This window comes from Oncorhynchus keta, unplaced genomic scaffold (assembly GCF_023373465.1).
Source record: "Oncorhynchus keta strain PuntledgeMale-10-30-2019 unplaced genomic scaffold, Oket_V2 Un_scaffold_8670_pilon_pilon, whole genome shotgun sequence".
NCBI lineage: Eukaryota > Metazoa > Chordata > Actinopteri > Salmoniformes > Salmonidae > Oncorhynchus > Oncorhynchus keta.
The window spans coordinates 226,254-249,424 of NW_026291010.1; the positions used below are offsets into that span (position 1 = coordinate 226,254).

The 23,171-nt window shown below is 41.6% G+C and overlaps 1 protein-coding gene across 1 annotated transcript in view; it reads left to right on the plus strand.

Moving 5' to 3' along the window:
- hhatlb (hedgehog acyltransferase like, b) overlaps positions 1 to 19,048 on the plus strand; it is a 42,005-nt gene extending 22,957 nt beyond the window's left edge. The window contains exons 6-13 of the mRNA XM_052517590.1: positions 5,307 to 5,516; positions 7,539 to 7,710; positions 11,184 to 11,328; positions 11,409 to 11,444; positions 14,068 to 14,269; positions 17,432 to 17,573; positions 18,782 to 18,870; positions 18,923 to 19,048. Coding sequence (XP_052373550.1) covers positions 5,307 to 5,516; positions 7,539 to 7,710; positions 11,184 to 11,328; positions 11,409 to 11,444; positions 14,068 to 14,269; positions 17,432 to 17,573; positions 18,782 to 18,870; positions 18,923 to 19,048 — 1,122 coding nt within the window. The remainder of the gene's footprint in view (positions 1 to 5,306; positions 5,517 to 7,538; positions 7,711 to 11,183; positions 11,329 to 11,408; positions 11,445 to 14,067; positions 14,270 to 17,431; positions 17,574 to 18,781; positions 18,871 to 18,922) is intronic.
- Positions 19,049 to 23,171: the final 4,123 nt, after the last annotated feature.

Genomic DNA, 23,171 nt, shown 5'->3' on the forward strand with positions numbered 1-23,171 from the left:
TAATATTACTACTATACTACTACTATCATATTGCTATACTGCTACTATAATGCTACTATACCGCTACTATTATTACTGTACTATTGCTACTATACTACTACTACTATCATATTACTATACTGCTACTACTATAGTATTAATGTAATATTACTACTATACTACTACTAGGCTAACCCTATTATTATACTGCTACTACTATAGTATTAATGTAATATTACTACTATACTACTACTAGGCTAACCCTATTATTATACTGCTACTACTATAGTATTAATGTAATATTACTACTATACTACTACTAGGCTAACCCTATTACTATACTGCTACTACTATAGTATTAATGTAATATTACTACTATACTACTACTAGGCTAACCCTATTATTATACTTCTACTATATTATTACTGTTTTAGTACTATACTACTACTACTACTACTATCATATTACTATACTGCTACTACTATAGTATTAATGTAATATTACTACTATACTACTACTAGGCTAACCCTATTATTATACTGCTACTATATTATTACTGTTTTAGTACTATACTTTTACCATACTATTACTATTGATGGGTTCGTATTTCAAACTTTAAACATTGTTAATCGTCAGTTAAACTAGAGACATGAAGAGTGCCATAGTCTGGTTTCTTCACCAGAAGTGAATGGGTATCTGTAGGAGGGTCAAGTTGGATAGGAGTCAGGGGGCTTTGGGAGATGCTGAGTAGAGGAGAGGCAATCGCATGATTGCAGTCACTGATGATAATGGCAGGAGAGCTGTGGAGTAGTGAGGAAGGGGGTTTAGGACATGTCAGGTCACCTTAAGGGAGAATGAACAGTTTGAGGGCCGTATTACTTAACTTCCTGCCTAGTAATAAAGCTGTTTAGAAGGAAGGAGGAGACCCAAGTCGTTTTTTTTTTACCACTGGTGTAAATATGTCTTTGTCTTATGCAGCTGTATCGACCCAGTGGGTGAATAAACTTGGTTTATACTTTACTAATCGTCAGTGAGTTTTACTAGGTTATATTAGAACCTAACAGTATACGAGTAACATACTGCTACTATACTATTACTAATATACCATGACTATACTACTACACCAGTATTAATGTACTATCACTATAATACCACTATACTGTTACTAAGCTACTACTGCACTATTACTACACTACCACTGTACCAAAGCTATATACTAGTAAACTAATACTATACTATGGCAATACTATTACTACACTACCACAACACTAAAGCTATATACTAGTAAACTAATACTATACTATGGCAATACTATTACTACACTACCACAACACTAAAGCTATATACTAGTAAACCAATACTATACTATGGCAATACTATTACTACACTACCACAACACTAAAGCTATATACTAGTAAACTAATACTATACTATGGCAATACTATTACTACACTACCACAACACTAAAGCTATATACTAGTAAACTAATACTATACTATGGCAATACTATTACTACACTATTACAACACTAAAGCTATATACTAGTAAACTAATACTATACTATGGCAATACTATTACTACACTATTACAACACTAAAGTTATATACTAGTAAACTAATACTATACTATGGCAATACTATTACTACACTACCACAACACTAAATCTATATACTAGTAAACTAATACTATACTATGGCAATACTATTACTACACTATTACAACACTGCTGCTATACTACAACAATATTACTATGCTGTTGCTGTATTATTACTATAATACTACCATACTGCTACTATACTATTTCTACTATACTAACACCATGGTACAACTACACTGGTACTATACTATCACTATAGCATTACTATATACAACCATACTATTAATACACTACTATAATAATATTACTGAACTGCTACTACACTACTACTATATCGCCACCACTAAACTATTACTATACTACTACTATAGTATTACTACATGTGTAATATACTGTTACGGTACTACCACTATAATATTGATATACTGGTACTATACTATTGCTATGCTACCGATGTACTATACTGATACTATGATATTACTATACTATTACTGTACTGTTACTATACTGCTGATATACTAGTATTATACTATTACCAAACCACTACTATACTGCTACTATACAAGTACTATACTGCTACTATAATATTACTACGCTACCACTATGATATTACTATACTACTACTACTACTACTATACAATCGCTGTACTATTTATAATACTATTACTATTCCACAACTATATATTAATATAATGTTACCATACTATTACAATGTGTTACTTACTATTACTATACCATTACTATCTATCACTATACTATACTGCCAATATTCCATTACCACTACTGCTACTATACTACCACTATACTATTTCTGCACTACTACTATACTACTATGCCACCCCTCCGCTACCACTATTTTATCACTATACCATTACTATAATATTGCTATGCTACCTCTGTACTACTACTATACTGCTCCTATACTATTACTATGCTGTTACTATACAAATACTATGCTTCCACTATACTACCACTATTACCACAGCTGCAACTATACTATCACTATGATACCACTATACTATTACTATACTGCTAATATACTATTAATAAACGGACTATGCTGCTCCTATACGATTACTACACTATTGCCATACTCTTACTGTACTGCTGTTATACTATTACTACACTTTTGCCATACTCTTAGTGTACTGCTGCTGTACTATTACTACACTATTGCCATACTCTTACTGTACTGCTGCTGTACTATTACTACACTTTTGCCATACTCTTAGTGCACTGCTGCTATACTATTACTATGCTACCATTATGATATTGCTATACTATCATCATACTATTACTATACTGCAACCATACTTTTAATATGTTACCATGATACTATTGGTGTACTAATATGACTATACTATTACTCTACTATTACTATACTGCTACTATACTATTACTATAACAGTACTACACTGCTACTACTAAACTATTACTGCACTGCTTTAATATACTATTGATAGTCTGTTTCTATACTATTACTGCACTGCTACTACTCTACTATTACTGTACTACTTTTAATACTTTACTATACTATTGATATTCTGTTTCTATACTATTACTGCACTGCTACTACTCTACTATTACTGTACTACTTTTAATACTTTACTATACTATTACAATTCTGTTTCTATACTATTACTGCACTGCTACTACTCTACTATTACTGTACTACTTTTAATACTTTACTATACTATTACAATTCTGTTTATATACTATTACTGCACTGCTACTACTCTACTATTACTGTACTACTTTTAATACTTTACACTACTATTACAATTATATTTCTATAATATTACTGCACTGCGACTACTCTACTATTACTGTACTACTTTTAATACTTTACTATACTATTGATATTCTGTTTCTATACTATTACTGCACTGCTACTACTCTACTATTACTGTACTACTTTTAATACTTTACTATACTATTACAATTCTGTTTCTATACTATTACTGCACTGCTACTATGCAATTACTGTGCTACACCTATACTGTTACTATACTACTGCTACTGCACAATCACTATAATAATACTATTACATTACTTTGCTAAAACAATACTATTACTATCCTTTTACTGTATTTATATTACTATATTATCACTGTAACTACTATGCTACCACTAGACTATTACTATACTATTAATGTACTACTTATACTATACTATTACTATGCTACCACTAGACTATTACTATACTATTAATGTACTACTTATACTATAGTATTACTATGCTACCACTATACTATTACTATACTATTAATGTACTACTTATACTATACTATTACTATGCTACCACTATACTATTACTATGCTACCACTATACTATTACTATGCTACCACTATACTATTACTATGCTACCACTATACTAGTACTATACTATTAATGTACTACTTATACTATACTATTACTATGCTACCACTATACTAGTACTATACTATTAATGTACTACTTATACTATACTATTACTATGCTACCACTATACTAGTACTATACTATTAATGTACTACTTATACTATACTATTACTATGCTACCACTAGACTATTACTATACTATTAATGTACTACTTATACTATACTATTACTATGCTACCACTATACTATTACTATGCTACCACTATACTATTACTATGCTACCACTATACTATTACTATGCTACCACTATACTATTACTATGCTACCACTATACTATTACTATGCTACCACTATACTAGTACTATACTATTAATGTACTACTTATACTATACTATTACTATGCTACCACTATACTATTACTATACTATTAATGTACTACTTATACTATACTATTACTATGCTACCACTATACTAGTACTATACTATTAATGTACTACTTATACTATACTATTACTATGCTACCACTATACTATTACTATACTATTAATGTACTACGTATACTATACTATTACTATGCTATTACCATGGTAGTACTATGGTATTACTATACTGCTACTGTACTACTACTACTATACTATTACCATACTATGCCAGTACTATTTATATGCTACCGTTATACTACTACTGCTATAATATTACTGTACCATTATACTACTACTACCATTACTATGCAGCTACTATACTATTACTAAGCTACCACTATAATATTAGTGTAATATTACTCTACTACTACCACTGTACTATTACCATACTACTAACATACTACAGCTCAACGATTACTATACTTACACTATAATATTACTATACTACCGCTGTACTACACTCCTACTATACTACTACTATAATACCACTATGCTATTACTTTACTAAAACTGTAATGTTGTACTATCACTCTAACCATCCTTTTCCTCTCTTTCCTCTCCCTCTCCATCCTCTCCTACAACCCTCCTCTTCCTCTCTTTCCCCTCCTTCTGTCCTCTCCAACAACCCTCCTCTTCTTCTCTTTGGTCTCCCTCTCCGTCCTCTCCTACAACCCTCCTCTTCCTCTCTTTCCCCTCCTTCTGTCCTCTCCAACAACCCTCCTCTTCCTCTCTGTTGTCTCCCTCTCCGTCCTCTCCCTGCTCGCCTCTAACCCTCCTCTTCCTCTCTTTCCTCTTCCTCTTCCTCCTCCCCTCTAACACTTCTCTTCCTCCCCTCTAACCCTCCTCTTCCTCTATCTCCTCTCCCTCCTCCCCTCTAACCCTCCTCTTCCTCTCTTTCCTCTCCCTCCTCCACTCTAACCCTCCTCTTCCTCTCCCTCTCCACCAGGCTGGTTTTGTGACGGGGGATTTTGAGCTCCGTTCTGTCCTGTTCTACGGCGGTTGTGGGTTCACCATCATGCGCTGTATGAGTTTTGCTCTGGAGAACTGTGAGAAGAAAGAAGGGAACTACAGCATCCTGGAACTCCTCAAGTACAACTTCTACCTGCCCTTCTTCTACTTCGGACCAATTATGACCTTCGACAAGTTCTACGCTCAGGTACACATCATGTAACCTACGGATTCAGTGCTATGTTCAGGTAAACATCATGGATTCAGTGCTATGTTCAGGTAAACATTATGTAACCTACGATTTCAGTGCTATATTCAGGTAAACATTATGTAACCTACGATTTCAGTGCTATATTCAGGTAAACATCATGTAACCGATGGATTCAGTACTATGGTCAGGTACACATTATGGATTCAGTGCTATGGTCAGGTAAACATCATGGATTCATTGCTATGGTCAGGTAAACATCATGGATTCATTGCTATGGTCAGGTAAACATCATGGATTCAGTGCTATGGTCAGGTAAACATTATGTAACCTACGGATTCAGTGCTATGTTCAGGTAAACATCATGGATTCAGTGCTATGGTCAGGTAAACATAATGGATTCAGTGCTATGGTCAGGTAAACATTATGTAACCTACGGATTCAGTGCTATGTTCAGGTAAACATCATGGATTCAGTGCTATGGTCAGGTACACGTCATGTAACCTATGGATTCAGTGCTATGGTCAGGTAAACATAATGGATTCAGTGATATGGTCAGGTAAACATCATGGATTCAGTGCTATGGTCAGGTAAACATCATGCAACCTATGGATTCAGTGCTATGGTCAGGTAAACATCATGCAACCTATGGATTCAGTGCTATGGTCAGGTAAACATCATGGATTCAGTGCTATGGTCAGGTAAACATCATGGATTCAGTGCTATGGTCTGGTACACATCATGGATTCAGTGCTATGGTCAGGCAAACATCATGGATTCAGTGCTATGATCAGATAAACATCATGGATTCAGTGCTATGGTCAGGTACACATCATGGATTCAGTGCTATGGTCAGGTAAACATCATGGATTCAGTGCTATGGTCAGGTACACATCATGGATTCAGTGCTATGGTCAGGTAAACATCATGGATTCAGTGCTATGGTCAGGTACACATCATGGATTCAGTGCTATGGTCAGGTAAACATCATGGATTCAGTGCTATGGTCAGGTAAACATCATGTAACCTATGGATACAGTGCTATGGTCAGGTAAACATCATGGATTCAGTGCTATGGTCAGGTAAACATCATGGATTCAGTGCTATGGTCAGGTAAACATCATGTAACCTATGGATACAGTGCTATGGTCAGGTAAACATCATGGATTCAGTGCTATGGTCAGATAAACATCATGTAACCTATGGATTCAGTGCTATGGTCAGGTAAACATCATGGATTCAGTGCTATGGTCAGGTAAACATCATGGATTCAGTGCTATGGTCAGGCAAACATCATGGATTCAGTGCTATGTTCAGGTAAACATCATGCAACCTATGGATTCAGTGCTATGGTCAGGTAAACATCATGCAACCTATGGATTCAGTGCTATGGTCAGGTACATATCATGGATTCAGTGCTATGGTCAGGTAAACATCATGGATTCAGTGCTATGTTCAGGTACACATCATGGATTCAGTGCTATGGTCAGGTAAACATCATGGATTCAGTGCTATGGTCAGGTACACATAATGGATTCAGTGCTATGGTCAGGTACACATTATGTAACCTACGGATTCAGTGCTATATTCAGGTAAACATTATGTAACCTACGGATTCAGTGCTATGGTCAGGTAAACATTATGTAACCTACGGATTCAGTGCTATGGTCAGGTAAACATCATGGATTCAGTGCTATGGTCAGGTAAACATCATGGATTCATTGCTATGGTCAGGTACACATCATGGATTCAGTGCTATGGTCAGGTAAACATTATGTATATGCACACAGAATATCAGTCACCGATATGCAAAATGCAGAGAGCATCGGTGACTGGCATTTTTGATGTCTCCTGTCATCTATAGGCTCATCTTACCTGTGTGTGTGTGTGTGTGTGTGTGTGTGTGTGTGTGTGTGTGTGTGTGTGTGTGTGTGTGTGTGTGTGTGTGTGTGTGTGTGTGTGTGTGTGTGTGTGTGTGTGTGTGTGTGCGTGTGTGTGCGTGCGTCTGTGTCTCTCCTCCAGGCCAACAAGGCTGACCTGACCCGTAAGGAGGGGGCGATATGGAACATATCTCTGCAGGGACTCATTCACCTGGGGGCCATATTAACAGTGGACATCCTCTTCCACTTCCTGTACATCCTGAGCATCCCCACGGACATGAAGCTGCTCAAACACACGTCTGACTGGGCTGTAGGTCTGTAACAGTAACATGACTGACTGGGCTGTAGGTCTGTAACAGTAACATGACTGACTGGGCTGTAGGTCTGTAACAGTAACATGTCTGACTGGGCTGTAGGTCTGTAACAGTAACATGTCTGACTGGGCTGTAGGTCTGTAACAGTAACATGACTGACTGGGCTGTAGGTCTGTAACATTAACATGTCTGACTGGGCTGTAGGTCTGTAACAGTAACATGACTGACTGGGCTGTAGGTCTGTAACAGTAACATGACTGACTGGGCTGTAGGTCTGTAACAGTAACATGACTGACTGGGCTGTAGGTCTGTAACATGTCTGACTGGGCTGTAGGTCTGTAACATGTCTGACTGGGCTGTAGGTCTGTAACAGTAACATGTCTGACTGGGCTGTAGGTCTGTAACAGTAACATGTCTGACTGGGCTGTAGGTCTGTAACAGTAACATGTCTGACTGGGCTGTAGGTCTGTAACAGTAACATGTCTGACTGGGCTGTAGGTCTGTAACAGTAACATGACTGACTGGGCTGTAGGTCTGTAACAGTAACATGACTGACTGGGCTGTAGGTCTGTAACAGTAACATGACTGACTGGGCTGTAGGTCTGTAACAGTAACATGTCTGACTGGGCTGTAGGTCTGTAACAGTAACATGTCTGACTGGGCTGTAGGTCTGTAACATTAACATGACTGACTGGGCTGTAGGTCTGTAACAGTAACATGTCTGACTGGGCTGTAGGTCTGTAACAGTAACATGACTGACTGGGCTGTAGGTCTGTAACAGTAACATGACTGACTGGGCTGTAGGTCTGTAACATGTCTGACTGGGCTGTAGGTCTGTAACAGTAACATGTCTGACTGGGCTGTAGGTCTGTAACATGTCTGACTGGGCTGTAGGTCTGTAACAGTAACATGTCTGACTGGGCTGTAGGTCTGTAACAGTAACATGTCTGACTGGGCTGTAGGTCTGTAACAGTAACATGTCTGACTGGGCTGTAGGTCTGTAACAGTAACATGTCTGACTGGGCTGTAGGTCTGTAACAGTAACATGTCTGACTGGGCTGTAGGTCTGTAACAGTAACATGTCTGACTGGGCTGTAGGTCTGTAACAGAAACATGACTGACTGGGCTGTAGGTCTGTAACAGTAACATGACTGACTGGGCTGTAGGTCTGTAACAGTAACATGACTGACTGGGCTGTAGGTCTGTAACAGTAACATGTCTGACTGGGCTGTAGGTCTGTAACAGTAACATGTCTGACTGGGCTGTAGGTCTGTAACATTAACATGACTGACTGGGCTGTAGGTCTGTAACAGTAACATGTCTGACTGGGCTGTAGGTCTGTAACAGTAACATGACTGACTGGGCTGTAGGTCTGTAACAGTAACATGACTGACTGGGCTGTAGGTCTGTAACATGTCTGACTGGGCTGTAGGTCTGTAACAGTAACATGTCTGACTGGGCTGTAGGTCTGTAACATGTCTGACTGGGCTGTAGGTCTGTAACAGTAACATGTCTGACTGGGCTGTAGGTCTGTAACAGTAACATGTCTGACTGGGCTGTAGGTCTGTAACAGTAACATGTCTGACTGGGCTGTAGGTCTGTAACAGTAACATGTCTGACTGGGCTGTAGGTCTGTAACAGTAACATGTCTGACTGGGCTGTAGGTCTGTAACAGTAACATGTCTGACTGGGCTGTAGGTCTGTAACAGTAACATGACTGACTGGGCTGTAGGTCTGTAACAGTAACATGTCTGTCTGGTCTCTCTGTCTCCTGTAGTTGGTCTGTCCTACTGTAACCTGGCGTATGTCTGGTCTCTCTGTCTCCTGTAGTTGGTCTGTCCTACTGTAACCTGGTGTCTGTCTGGTCTCTCTGTCTCCTGTAGTTGGTCTGTCCTACTGTAACCTGGTGTCTGTCTGGTCTCTCTGTCTCCTGTAGTTGGTCTGGCCTACTGTAACCTGGTGTCTGTCTGGTCTCTCTGTCTCCTGTAGTTGGTCTGTCCTACTGTAACCTGGTGTCTGTCTGGTCTCTCTGTCTCCTGTAGTTGGTCTGTCCTACTGTAACCTGGTGTATGTCTGGTCTCTCTGTCTCCTGTAGTTGGTCTGTCCTACTGTAACCTGGTGTCTGTCTGGTCTCTCTGTCTCCTGTAGTTGGTCTGTCCTACTGTAACCTGGTGTCTGTCTGGTCTCTCTGTCTCCTGTAGTTGGTCTGTCCTACTGTAACCTGGTGTCTGTCTGGTCTCTCTGTCTCCTGTAGTTGGTCTGGCCTACTGTAACCTGGTGTATGTCTGGTCTGTCTGTCTCCTGTAGTTGGTCTGGCCTACTGTAACCTGGTGTCTGTCTGGTCTCTCTGTCTCCTGTAGTTGGTCTGTCCTACTGTAACCTGGTGTCTGTCTGGTCTCTCTGTCTCCTGTAGTTGGTCTGTCCTACTGTAACCTGGTGTCTGTCTGGTCTCTCTGTCTCCTGTAGTTGGTCTGTCCTACTGTAACCTGGTGTATGTCTGGTCTCTCTGTCTCCTGTAGTTGGTCTGTCCTACTGTAACCTGGTGTCTGTCTGGTCTCTCTGTCTCCTGTAGTTGGTCTGTCCTACTGTAACCTGGTGTATGTCTGGTCTCTCTGTCTCCTGTAGTTGGTCTGTCCTACTGTAACCTGGTGTCTGTCTGGTCTCTCTGTCTCCTGTAGTTGGTCTGGCCTACTGTAACCTGGTGTCTGTCTGGTCTCTCTGTCTCCTGTAGTTGGTCTGTCCTACTGTAACCTGGTGTCTGTCTGGTCTCTCTGTCTCCTGTAGTTGGTCTGTCCTACTGTAACCTGGTGTCTGTCTGGTCTCTCTGTCTCCTGTAGTTGGTCTGTCCTACTGTAACCTGGTGTCTGTCTGGTCTCTCTGTCTCCTGTAGTTGGTCTGGCCTACTGTAACCTGGTGTATGTCTGGTCTCTCTGTCTCCTGTAGTTGGTCTGTCCTACTGTAACCTGGTGTCTGTCTGGTCTCTCTGTCTCCTGTAGTTGGTCTGTCCTACTGTAACCTGGTGTATGTCTGGTCTCTCTGTCTCCTGTAGTTGGTCTGGCCTACTGTAACCTGGTGTCTGTTTGGTCTCTCTGTCTCCTGTAGTTGGTCTGTCCTACTGTAACCTGGTGTATGTCTGGTCTCTCTGTCTCCTGTAGTTGGTCTGTCCTACTGTAACCTGGTGTCTGGCTGGTCTCTCTGTCTCCTGTAGTTGGTCTGTCCTACTGTAACCTGGTGTCTGGCTGGTCTCTCTGTCTCCTGTAGTTGGTCTGTCCTACTGTAACCTGGTGTATGTCTGGTCTCTCTGTCTCCTGTAGTTGGTCTGTCCTACTGTAACCTGGTGTCTGGCTGGTCTCTCTGTCTCCTGTAGTTGGTCTGTCCTACTGTAACCTGGTGTATGTCTGGTCTCTCTGTCTCCTGTAGTTGGTCTGTCCTACTGTAACCTGGTGTCTGTCTGGTCTCTCTGTCTCCTGTAGTTGGTCTGTCCTACTGTAACCTGGTGTACGACTGGGTGAAGGCAGCGGTGATGTTTGGGGTGATCAACACTGTGTCTAGACTGGATCATCTGGACCCTCCTCAACCTCCAAAATGTATCACAATGCTCTACGTCTTCTCTGAGACGTACGTCAACATCACACCTTCTCCCTTCTCCACATCTTTCTGTTTTCAACCAAATCATTTGTTATTTCTCTCCCTCATAGACACTTTGACAGAGGAATAAATGACTGGCTGTCCAAGTAAGTCACCGGCATGTAACTTCATTCATAGCAAACATCAGAGCTGTGTCTGTCTGTGTCTCCAGGTATGTGTCTGTGTCTCCAGGTATGTGTATGATTACCTGTGTCTGTGTCTCCAGGTATGTGTATGATTACCTGTGTCTGTGTCTCCAGGTATGTGTATGATTACCTGTGTCTGTGTCTCCAGGTATGTGTATGATTACCTGTGTCTGTGTCTCCAGGTATGTGTATGATTACCTGTGTCTGTGTCTCCAGGTATGTGTATGATTACCTGTGTCTGTCTCTCCAGGTATGTGTCTGTGTCTCCAGGTATGTGTATGATTACCTGTGTCTGTCTCTCCAGGTATGTGTCTGTGTCTCCAGGTATGTTTATGATTACCTGTGTCTGTCTCTCCAGGTATGTGTCTGTGTCTCCAGGTATGTTTATGATTACCTGTGTCTGTCTCTCCAGGTATGTGTCTGTGTCTCCAGGTATGTTTATGATTACCTGTGTCTGTGTCTCCAGGTATGTGTATAATTACCTGTGTCTGTGTCTCCAGGTATGTGTCTGTGTCTCCAGGTATGTGTCTGTGTCTCCAGGTATGTTTATGATTACCTGTGTCTGTGTCTCCAGGTATGTGTATGATTACCTGTGTCTGTGTCTCCAGGTATGTGTCTGTGTCTCCAGGTATGTGTCTGTGTCTCCAGGTATGTTTATGATTACCTGTGTCTGTGTCTCCAGGTATGTGTATGATTACCTGTGTCTGTGTCTCCAGGTATGTGTCTGTGTCTCCAGGTATGTGTATGATTACCTGTGTCTGTGTCTCCAGGTATGTGTATGATTACCTGTGTCTGTGTCTCCAGGTATGTGTATGATTACCTGTGTCTGTGTCTCCAGGTATGTTTATGATTACCTGTGTCTGTCTCTCCAGGTATGTGTCTGTGTCTCCAGGTATGTGTATGATTACCTGTGTAAGTGTCTCCAGGTATGTGTATAATTACCTGTGTCTGTGTCTCCAGGTATGTGTATGATTACCTGTGTCTGTGTCTCCAGGTATGTGTATGATTACCTGTGTCTGTCTCTCCAGGTATGTGTCTGTGTCTCCAGGTATGTTTATGATTACCTGTGTCTGTCTCTCCAGGTATGTGTCTGTGTCTCCAGGTATGTTTATGATTACCTGTGTCTGTCTCTCCAGGTATGTGTCTGTGTCTCCAGGTATGTGTATGATTACCTGTGTCTGTCTCTCCAGGTATGTTTATGATTACCTGTGTCTGTCTCTCCAGGTATGTGTCTGTGTCTCCAGGTATGTTTATGATTACCTGTGTCTGTCTCTCCAGGTATGTGTCTGTGTCTCCAGGTATGTGTATGATTACCTGTGTCTGTGTCTCCAGGTATGTGTATGATTACCTGTGTAAGTGTCTCCAGGTATTTGTATGATTACCTGTGTCTGTGTCTCCAGGTATGTGTATGATTACCTGTGTCTGTGTCTCCAGGTATGTGTATGATTACCTGTGTCTGTGTCTCCAGGTATGTGTATGATTACCTGTGTCTGTGTCTCCAGGTATGTTTATGATTACCTGTGTCTGTCTCTCCAGGTATGTGTCTGTGTCTCCAGGTATGTTTATGATTACCTGTGTCTGTCTCTCCAGGTATGTGTCTGTGTCTCCAGGTATGTGTATGATTACCTGTGTCTGTCTCTCCAGGTATGTGTCTGTGTCTCCAGGTATGTTTATGATTACCTGTGTCTGTGTCTCCAGGTATGTGTATAATTACCTGTGTCTGTGTCTCCAGGTATGTGTCTGTGTCTCCAGGTATGTGTCTGTGTCTCCAGGTATGTTTATGATTACCTGTGTCTGTCTCTCCAGGTATGTGTCTGTGTCTCCAGGTATGTGTATGATTACCTGTGTCTGTGTCTCCAGGTATGTGTATGATTACCTGTGTCTGTGTCTCCAGGTATGTGTATGATTACCTGTGTCTGTGTCTCCAGGTATGTGTATGATTACCTGTGTCTGTCTCTCCAGGTATGTGTCTGTGTCTCCAGGTATGTTTATGATTACCTGTGTAAGTGTCTCCAGGTATGTGTATGATTACCTGTGTCTGTCTCTCCAGGTATGTGTCTGTGTCTCCAGGTATGTTTATGATTACCTGTGTCTGTCTCTCCAGGTATGTGTCTGTGTCTCCAGGTATGTTTATGATTACCTGTGTCTGTCTCTCCAGGTATGTGTCTGTGTCTCCAGGTATGTTTATGATTACCTGTGTCTGTGTCTCCAGGTATGTGTCTGTGTCTCCAGGTATGTGTCTGTGTCTCCAGGTATGTGTATGATTACCTGTGTCTGTGTCTCCAGGTATGTGTATGATTACCTGTGTCTGTGTCTCCAGGTATGTGTATGATTACCTGTGTCTGTGTCTCCAGGTATGTTTCTGTGTCTCCAGGTATGTGTCTGTGTCTCCAGGTATGTGTCTGTGTCTCCAGGTATGTGTATAATTACCTGTGTCTGTGTCTCCAGGTATGTGTATGATTACCTGTGTCTGTGTCTCCAGGTATGTGTATAATTACCTGTGTCTGTGTCTCCAGGTATGTGTATGATTACCTGTGTCTGTGTCTCCAGGTATGTGTATAATTACCTGTGTCTGTGTCTCCAGGTATGTGTATAACTACCTGGGAGGGAAGCATGACACTGTGTGGGATGAGGCCATTGCTACGCTGTGTACTTTTGGCATCACTGTGCTGTGGCTGGGACCCTGTCAGGTGGTGTTCATCTGGGCCTTCTTCAACTGCTTCGGACTCAACTTCGAGCTCTGGACTGCCAAGTTCGTCTGCATGGAACCCTTTGCTTCTATAGAGGTAAGAGAGAGCAATGCTAGTCGATACCTACAAACCTCCAATCATTGCGCTATTGCTAGTTAGCATTGGCTCGCAAATAACCATAAACATCCTCCCTACTGGACACAAGAGACATTAAAATGGTATCCACCACGAGTTCATCTGACTCTAGGGAAGTAGGTAAAGGGCCTCTGTCAAAATCCCTTCAACACCTTTAATTCTTGCGGCGACCCGGATCCGGTATCGTGACTACGGCTCAAGCTCATTAGCATAACGCAAAATGCAAAAAAAATATTCTTAGAAATATTTAACCTCCACACATTAACAAGTCCAATAGCTCAAATGAAAGATAAACACCTTGTTCATCTACCCAGCAAGTCAGATTTCTAAAATGTTTTACGGCGAAAACATAGCACATATTTATATTAGACCACCACCGAAACAAAAGACGAGAGGCAGCCATTTTGTCCCAGAAAATATACAATTATAAAAGCAGGATTAAAAAAATAAATCATTCACTAACCTTTTGAAAATCTTCATCAGATGACAGTAATAGTACATGTTACACAATACATTTTTTTTTCAATAATATGCCATTTATATCCATAAATCTCTGTTTACAATGACGACATTTCAAAAAATGCTACTCAAATGTCAGGAGAAATGATGATAGCTCCGACAGATAACGTCAGATAACAAGCAATAAACATGACTAAATATACATGTTCTACATATAGTTACAAAGATACACTTCTTCTTAATGCAACCGCTGTATTACATTTATTTTTAACGTTTCAGAATTCGTTCACTGGCTATACAATGAGACGGCGCTCAGATATTAGCATTATGTCTCCTCTACGTTTGGAGTCCACAGAAACCCAAAATAACCACATAAATATTCCCTTACCTTTGATGTTCTTCCATCAGAAGACGTAGAAGGAGTCATACTTACCCAATACATCGTTTGGTTTCACGTTGTGTGTCTCTGTATTAGCATATGCTATCAGCTTCAGCTGAAATGCACCCAAAATGACTTCTGGTCCCGCACTCTTGCACATCAAAACTTAAAATTGACATATTATATGTCGACTAAACTGGTCAAACTATGTGCAGAATTGAGCTTTATGATGTTTTTAACATGTAAAACAATGATCAGCGCGAACAGACAAACCGCCTTCAATTGCTGTTACTTGGAAAAGAACGTGCCCCAAATCGGCCGCGCGCAATAGAGTGCATGTATTTGAGAGTGACACTAACATTTTCGCCCGCCAAACGACGAGGGCTCGCGGGATTCTCATAATGAACGCGCCATTTGAAAGCAGGCATCGCGCTGAACACATACATACTGTTCCCAGATCGGTAGCTGCCTGGGAAGGGTGGGGGCGATGACGTCAAAGTTGACCCAACTTTTCTCTTGACAAGAGAGAGTTTGGGAGAAAGGCTGCCCTGAGAGTTCTACTTTACATACAGACATAATTTAAACGGTTTTAGAAACTTTAGAGTGTTTTCTATTCAATAATAATTGTTATATGCATATATTAGCAATTTTGGGGGAAAATATTTTCAGTTTACTATGGGCACGCACTTCCTCCAAAGGGGGCAGTATTGAGGCCTAGTCTTAAGAGGTTAAAACACTGTCATCTCAGATTTTCAATATATGCTTTTCAACCATAGCAAAACAAGCATTTGTGTAAGAGTATTGATAGCTAGCATAGCATTAAGCCTAGCATTCAGCAGGCAACATTTTCACAAAAACAAGAAAAGCATTCAAATAAAATAATTTACCTTTGAAGAACTTCTGATGTTTTCAATGAGGAGACTCTCAGTTAGATAGCAAATGTTCAGTTTTTCCAAAAATATTATTTGTGTAGGAGAAATCGCTCCATTTTGTTCATCACGTTTGGCTAAGAAAAACCCCGAAAATTCAGTCATCAAAACGCCAAACTTTTTTCCAAATTAACTCCATAATATCGACAGAAACATGGCAAACGTTGTTTAGAATCAATCCTCAAGGTGTTTTTCACATATCTATTCGATGATAAGTCATTCGTGGCAGTTTGGTTTCTCCTCTGAATCACATGGAAAAATACATGCAGCTGGAGATTACGCACCAATTTCGACGGAGGACACCAAGCGGACACCTGGTAAATGTAGACTCTTATGGTCAATCTTCCAATGATATGCCTACAAATACGTCACAATGCTGCAGACACCTCGGGGAAACGACAGAAAGTGTAGGCTCGTTCCTGGCGCATTCACAGCCATATAAGGAGACATTGGAACACAGCGCCTCAAAAATCTGTCTCACTTCCTGTTTGAAGTTTCATCTTGGTTTCGCCTGTAGCATTAGTTCTGTGGCACTCACAGACAATATCTTTGCAGTTTTGGAAACGTCAGAGTGTTTTCCTTACAAAGCTGTCAATTATATGCATAGTCGAGCATCTTTTTGTGACAAAATATCTTGTTTAAAACGGGAACGTTTTTCATCAAAAAATGAAATACTGCCCCCAGAGGTTCAAGAGGTTAACTCTCTCTCTCTCTAGATGGCGATGTCTCCTGCTGTGTCTCGTATGATCAGATCTCTGTTTAACATCTCTCCTCTCCTCTCCTCTCCTCTCCTCTCCTCTCCTCTCCTCTCCTCTCCTCCCCTCTCCTCCCCTCTCCTCTCCTCTCCTCCAGATGGCGCTGTGTCTCCTATGATCAAAAGTCTGTTTAACATCTTTCCCTCTCCCTCTCCTCTCTTCTCGATGGTGATGTCTCCTGCTGTTTCGTATGCTCAGAGCTCTGTTTAACATCTCTCTCTTCCTCTCCCTCATCCTGTCCTCTCCTCGAGATGGCGATATCTCCTGCCATGTCTCATAGGATCAGAGCTCTGTTTAACATCTCCCTCTCCCCTCCTATAGATGGCGATGTCTCCTGCCATGTCTCATAGGATCAGAGCTCTGTTTAACATCTCCCTCTCCCCTCCTATAGATGGCGATGTCTCCTGCCATGTCTCATAGGATCAGAGCTCTGTTTAACATCTCCCTCTCCCCTCCTATAGATGGCGATGTCTCCTGCCATGTCTCATAGGATCAGAGCTCTGTTTAACATCTCCCTCTCCCCTCCTATAGATGGCGATGTCTCCTGCCATGTCTCATAGGATCAGAGCTCTGTTTAACATCTCCCTCTCCCCTCCTCTAGATGGCGATGTCTCCTGCCATGTCTCGTAGGATCAGAGCTGTGTTCAACACCTTTAACTTCTGGACCATCGTCCTCTACAACATCATCGCTCTCAACAGCCTGGAGTTCACTAAGCTGGTCGCCAGGAGACTGCTGCTTAAAGGTAACAGATAGATAGATTTCCCCTCAACAGCCTGGAGTTCACTAAGCTGGTCACCAGGAGACTGCTGCTTAAAGGTAACAGATAGATTTCCTTCTGACCTGTCTCTTGATCTCGATGTTGAAGAATGTCAATGCTCATACTGAACATGATATTGAACAACTGTTTTGGTTTTGGTACTGGCATACTATGATCACACTATATGTTACTATGTTATGTAGTAACTAGACCTAGTATTTCCTTGAGTAACAGTAGACACACTATGACTGACTCCTCCCCCTCCAGGCTTTCCCATCACCACCATCACTGTGATGATAACTAGTATGTTAATGTATATATTGTTATTAGACTATGTTGACTTGTTCCTCCCCCTCCAGGCTTCACCATCACCACCATCACTGTGATGATAACTAGTATGTTAATGTATATATTGTTATTAGACTATGTTGACTTGTTCCTCCCCCTCCAGGCTTCACCATCACCACCATCACTGTGATGATAACTAGTATGTTAATGTATATATTGTTATTAGACTATGTTGACTTGTTCCTCCCCCTCCAGGCTTCACCATCACCACCATCACTGTGTTGATAACTAGTATGTTAATGTATATATTGTTATTAGACTATGTTGACTTGTTCCTCCCCCTCCAGGCTTCACCATCACCACCATCACTGTGATGATAACTAGTATGTTAATGTATATATTGTTATTAGACTATGTTGACTTGTTCCTCCCCCTCCAGGCTTCCCATCACCACCATCACTGTGATGATAACTAGTATGTTAATGTATATATTGTTATTAGACTATGTTGACTTGTTCCTCCCCCTCCAGGCTTCACCATCACCACCATCACTGTGATGATAACTAGTATGTTAATGTATATATTGTTATTAGACTATGTTGACTTGTTCCTCCCCCTCCAGGCTTCCAATCACCACTATCACTGTGATGATAACTAGTATGTTAATGTATATATAGTTATTAGACTATGTTGACTTGTTCCTCCCCCTCCAGGCTTCACATCACCACCATCACTGTGTTGATAACTAGTATGTTAATGTATATATTGTTATTAGACTATGTTGACTTGTTCCTCCCCCTCCAGGCTTCCCCACCACCACCATCACTGTGTTGATAACTAGTATGTTACTTGTTATTATGATATAGTTATTAGTGTCCCATGTTGACTTGTTCCTCCCCCTCCAGGCTTCCCCATCACCACCATCACTGTCTTCATAGTGACCTATTGTCTTGTCCAGCTCATCAAGGAGAGAGATTTTGTTATTAGAAGACAGGCTCTGATGATGAGGCTTCCCCATCACCCCATCCCTTCATAGTGACCCCCAGCTCATCCAGGCTCTGATCGATCTTCCCCCCGCCCCCGCCCCCGCCCCCGCCCCCGCCCCCACAACAGTCACATCCACAGCCCCCATTCAGCCGGTGGTGGACCCCAGCAAGGAGAAAGCAGAGTAGTGATTGGAAGGTGACAGTGTCTGTCAAAGTCCCAAATGTCTTTATGAGTCATGGTTTCCTCTGTGTCATCATGGAGATGGCGAGGCTACAGTTAACCGACCAGGTATATTTAGAAGTTCTTCATAGCAATAAAATCTATTGAGCAGCAATATCTATCTACTGTAATATCGACAAAGAGCAATATCTAAGATTTCTACTCAGGCTACTGCCTAAAACACCCTGAGAGTGCTGTCATCAATATAGATGTTCTACAATGTTTTAATCAGAAGTTGTGTTTCATTGCTAATCATGTAAAACTGCCTTTATTGTAATTAAATCCTCTAAGTGGTGCTCAAAGATGTGATTTTACCTAAGATCCACACCTCTGGTTTTAACTAAGATCCACACCTCTGGTTTTAACTAAGATCCACACCTCTGGTTTTAACTAAGATACACACCTCTGGTTTTAACTAAGATACACACCTCTGGTTTTAACTAAGATACACACCTCTGGTTTTAACTAAGATACACACCTCTGGTTTTAACTAAGATACACACCTCTGGTTGTAACTAAGATCCACACCTCTGGTTGTAACTAAGATCCACACCTCTGTTTTTAACTAAGATACACACCTCTGGTTTTAACCTGTTCCACACCTCTGGTTTTAACTAAGATACACACCTCTGGATAGAATAGAAAGGGCTTCAACTCTGTGGAGCTTAGACACTCCTTTCCTGTCAAATGTACTGTACATCCAAATATAATATATTGATTTACTGATACGTGACTCCAACTTTTTGTCTCTTTTACTTCATTCTCATTTAAAGAATGTGACCATTGACCTCTCTGATGCTGTAACTGTAAAAACTATTTGAGAAAGATGAGAGAGAAGAGAGAGAGAAAGAAAGAGACAGAGAAAGAATGAGAGAGACCGTGAGAGAGTCAGAGAGAGAGTGTGAGGGAGAAAGAGAGACAATGAGAGAGACTGTGAGAGAGTCAGAGAGAGATAGTGTGTGGGAACAAGAGAGACAATGAGAGAGACCGTGAGAGAGTCAGAGAGACAGTGTGAGGGAGAAAGAGAGACAATGAGAGAGACTGTGATAGTCAGTGAGACAGTGTGAGGGAGAAAGAGAGACAATGAGAGAGACCGTGAGAAACAGAGACAGTGTGAGGGAGAAAGAGAGACAATGAGAGAGACCACGAGAAACAGAGAGACAGTGTGAGGGAGAAAGAGAGACAATGAGAGAGACCGTGAGAAACAGAGACAGTGTGAGGGAGAAAGAGAGACAATGAGAGAGACCGTGAGAGTCAGAGAGACAGTGTGAGGGAGAAAGAGAGACAATGAGAGAGAGACCGTCAGGGAGAAAGTGTGAGGGAGAAAGAGAGACAATGAGAGAGAGAGACCACGAGAAACAGAGAGACAGTGTGAGGGAAAAGAGAGACAATGAGAGAGACCATGAGAAACAGAGACAGTGTGAGGGAGAAAGAGAGACAATGAGAGAGACCGTGAGAGTCAGAGAGACAGTGTGAGGGAGAAAGAGAGACAATGAGAGAGACCGTGAGAAACAGAGAGACAATGAGAGAGACCATGAGAAACAGAGAGACAGTGTGAGGGAAAAGAGAGACAATGAGAGAGACCATGAGATATCAGAGAGACAATGAGAGAGACCATGAGAAACAGAGAGACAGAGAGAGAGACTTTGAGAAACAGAGAGACAGTGTGAGGGAGAAAGAGAGACAATGAGAGAGACCGTGAGAAACAGAGAGACAGTGTGAGGGAGAAAGATAGACAATGAGAGAGACCGTGAGAAACAGAGAGACAATGAGAGAGACCATGAGAAACAGAGAGACAGTGTGAGGGAGAAAGATAGACAATGAGAGAGACCGTGAGTCAGAGAGACAGAGAGAGAGTCAGAGAGACCGTGTGAGGGAGAAAGAGAGACAATGAGAGAGACCATGAGAAACAGAGAGACAATGAGAGAGACCATGAGAAACAGAGAGACAATGAGAGAGACCATGAGAAACAGAGAGACAGAGTGAGGGAGAAAGAGAGACAATGAGAGAGACCGTGAGAATCAGAGAGACAGAGAGAGAGACCATGAGAAACAGAGAGACAGTGTGAGGGAGAAAGAGAGACAATGAGAGAGACCGTGAGAATCAGAGAGACAATGAGAGAGACCATGAGAATCAGAGAGACAATGAGAGAGACCATGAGAAATAGAGAGACAATGAGAGAGACCATGAGAAACAGAGAGACAATGAGAGAGACCATGAGAAACAGAGAGACAGTGTGAGGGAGAAAGAGAGACAATCAGAGAGACCATGAGAAACAGAGAGACAGAGGCTTAATAAGCACTATAAATATGACTGAGTCACTGTAGTAGATCCTGCGTCTGACTCAGAGTCCGCGCTTACACCCTCTAATATGGAGAATGACCTCAATCTCAATACTCTCACTGGTGTGGCCCACACCCCCCACATACTCCACAAGGCGGGGGATCCACGAGCCCCAATACCCCCGTCTTGTACGAGATTAAGTTTGTTAAGGTCCCACTCAATGATGAACACAAAACTTCATAGGAATCCTCAGAGTCACAACCAGCTCACAATCCATTGAAGTCCTCCTCATGGGTCAGGAGTCCATAAAAACAGGTAAACAAAATACAACAAAATTCAATGTAACCCTGACTTAATCTACACTACCGGTCAAACGTTTTAGAACACTTTACTCATTCAGGGGTTTTTCTTTATTTGTACTATTTTCTACATCGTGGAATAATTTAATTTTTGCAGGAATCAGGAGGATAGAATTAAGGTCCGATTTGCCAAATGGAGGGTGAGGGAGAGATTTGTACGTGTCTCTGTGTGTGGAATAAAGGTGGTCTAGAATTTTTTTTCCTTCTGGTTGCACATTTAACATGCTGGTAGATATTTGGTGAAATGGATTGAAGTTTCGCCGCATTAAATTCCCAGGCTACTAGGAGCACCCACCTCTGGGTGAGTGTTTTCTTGTTTGCTTATGGCAGAATTACAGCTCATTGAATGCTGTCTTCGTGCCAAGAAACACAAATAAACGAACAAAAAAAAACACAATCAGTTGGGGACACAAAAAACGTCTTCCTTCTTCTCTTTGCTTGTTCTTGGTCTTTCACCAAATAGGGATATATTCTGTATACCACCTTACCTTGTCACAACACAACTGATTGGCTCAAATGCATTAAGAAGGAAAGAAATTCCACAAATTAACTTTTAAGAAGGCTCCCCTGTTAATTGAAATGCATTCCAGGTGACTACCTCATGAAACTGGTTGAGAGAATGCCAAGAATTGGCAAAACTGCCATCAAGGCAAAGGGTGGCTATTTGATGTCTTCACTATTATTCCACGATGTAGAAAATAGTAAAAAAATAAAGAAAAACCCTTGAATGAGTAGGTGTTCTAAAAAATGTGATCGGTAGTACACCTATTTCAAAACCAAAATGTATAAAACAAGATTAAATCTGCAAGCAGTATTGCCGAGTTTCAAGCTGGACACTCAGTTGCTTCATTATATGGCAAGAAAAGCCTATCTAAGCTACATTATTATAGCCTCTGACACTGACATTACCCACTAAGTTAAACCTAAAAGTATGATCAGCTCAGAAACAACTTGTCACAGCTGTTGAAGGAGGAGAATAGAATAGTGGATAGGGGGAAGGATGAAGGGAATGAGTGGAGAGGAGGACGGTTGAAGGGAATGAGTGGAGAGGAGGACGGTTGAAGGGAAGGAGTGGAGAGGAGGAAGGTGGAAGGAGTGGAGAGGGGGAAGGTGGAAGGAGTGGAGAGGAGGAAGGTGGAAGGGAAGGAGTGTAGAGGCGGAAGGTGGAAGAGAAGGTGTGGAGAGGAGAAAGATGGAAGGGAAGGAGTGGAGATGAGAGGAGGTTGTTGGAAGGGAAAGAGTGGAGAGGAGGAAGGTGGAGGAAGGGAAGGAGTGGAGAGGAGAGGAGAATGGAGGAAGTGAATTAGTGGAGAGGAGGAAGGTGGAAGGGATGGAGTGAAGAGGAGGAAGGTGGAAGGGAAGGAGTGGAGAGGAGGACGTTGGATGGAATGGAGAGGAGAATGGGAAGGTAAAGAGGTGGAAGGGAAGGAGTGGAGAGGAGGAAGGT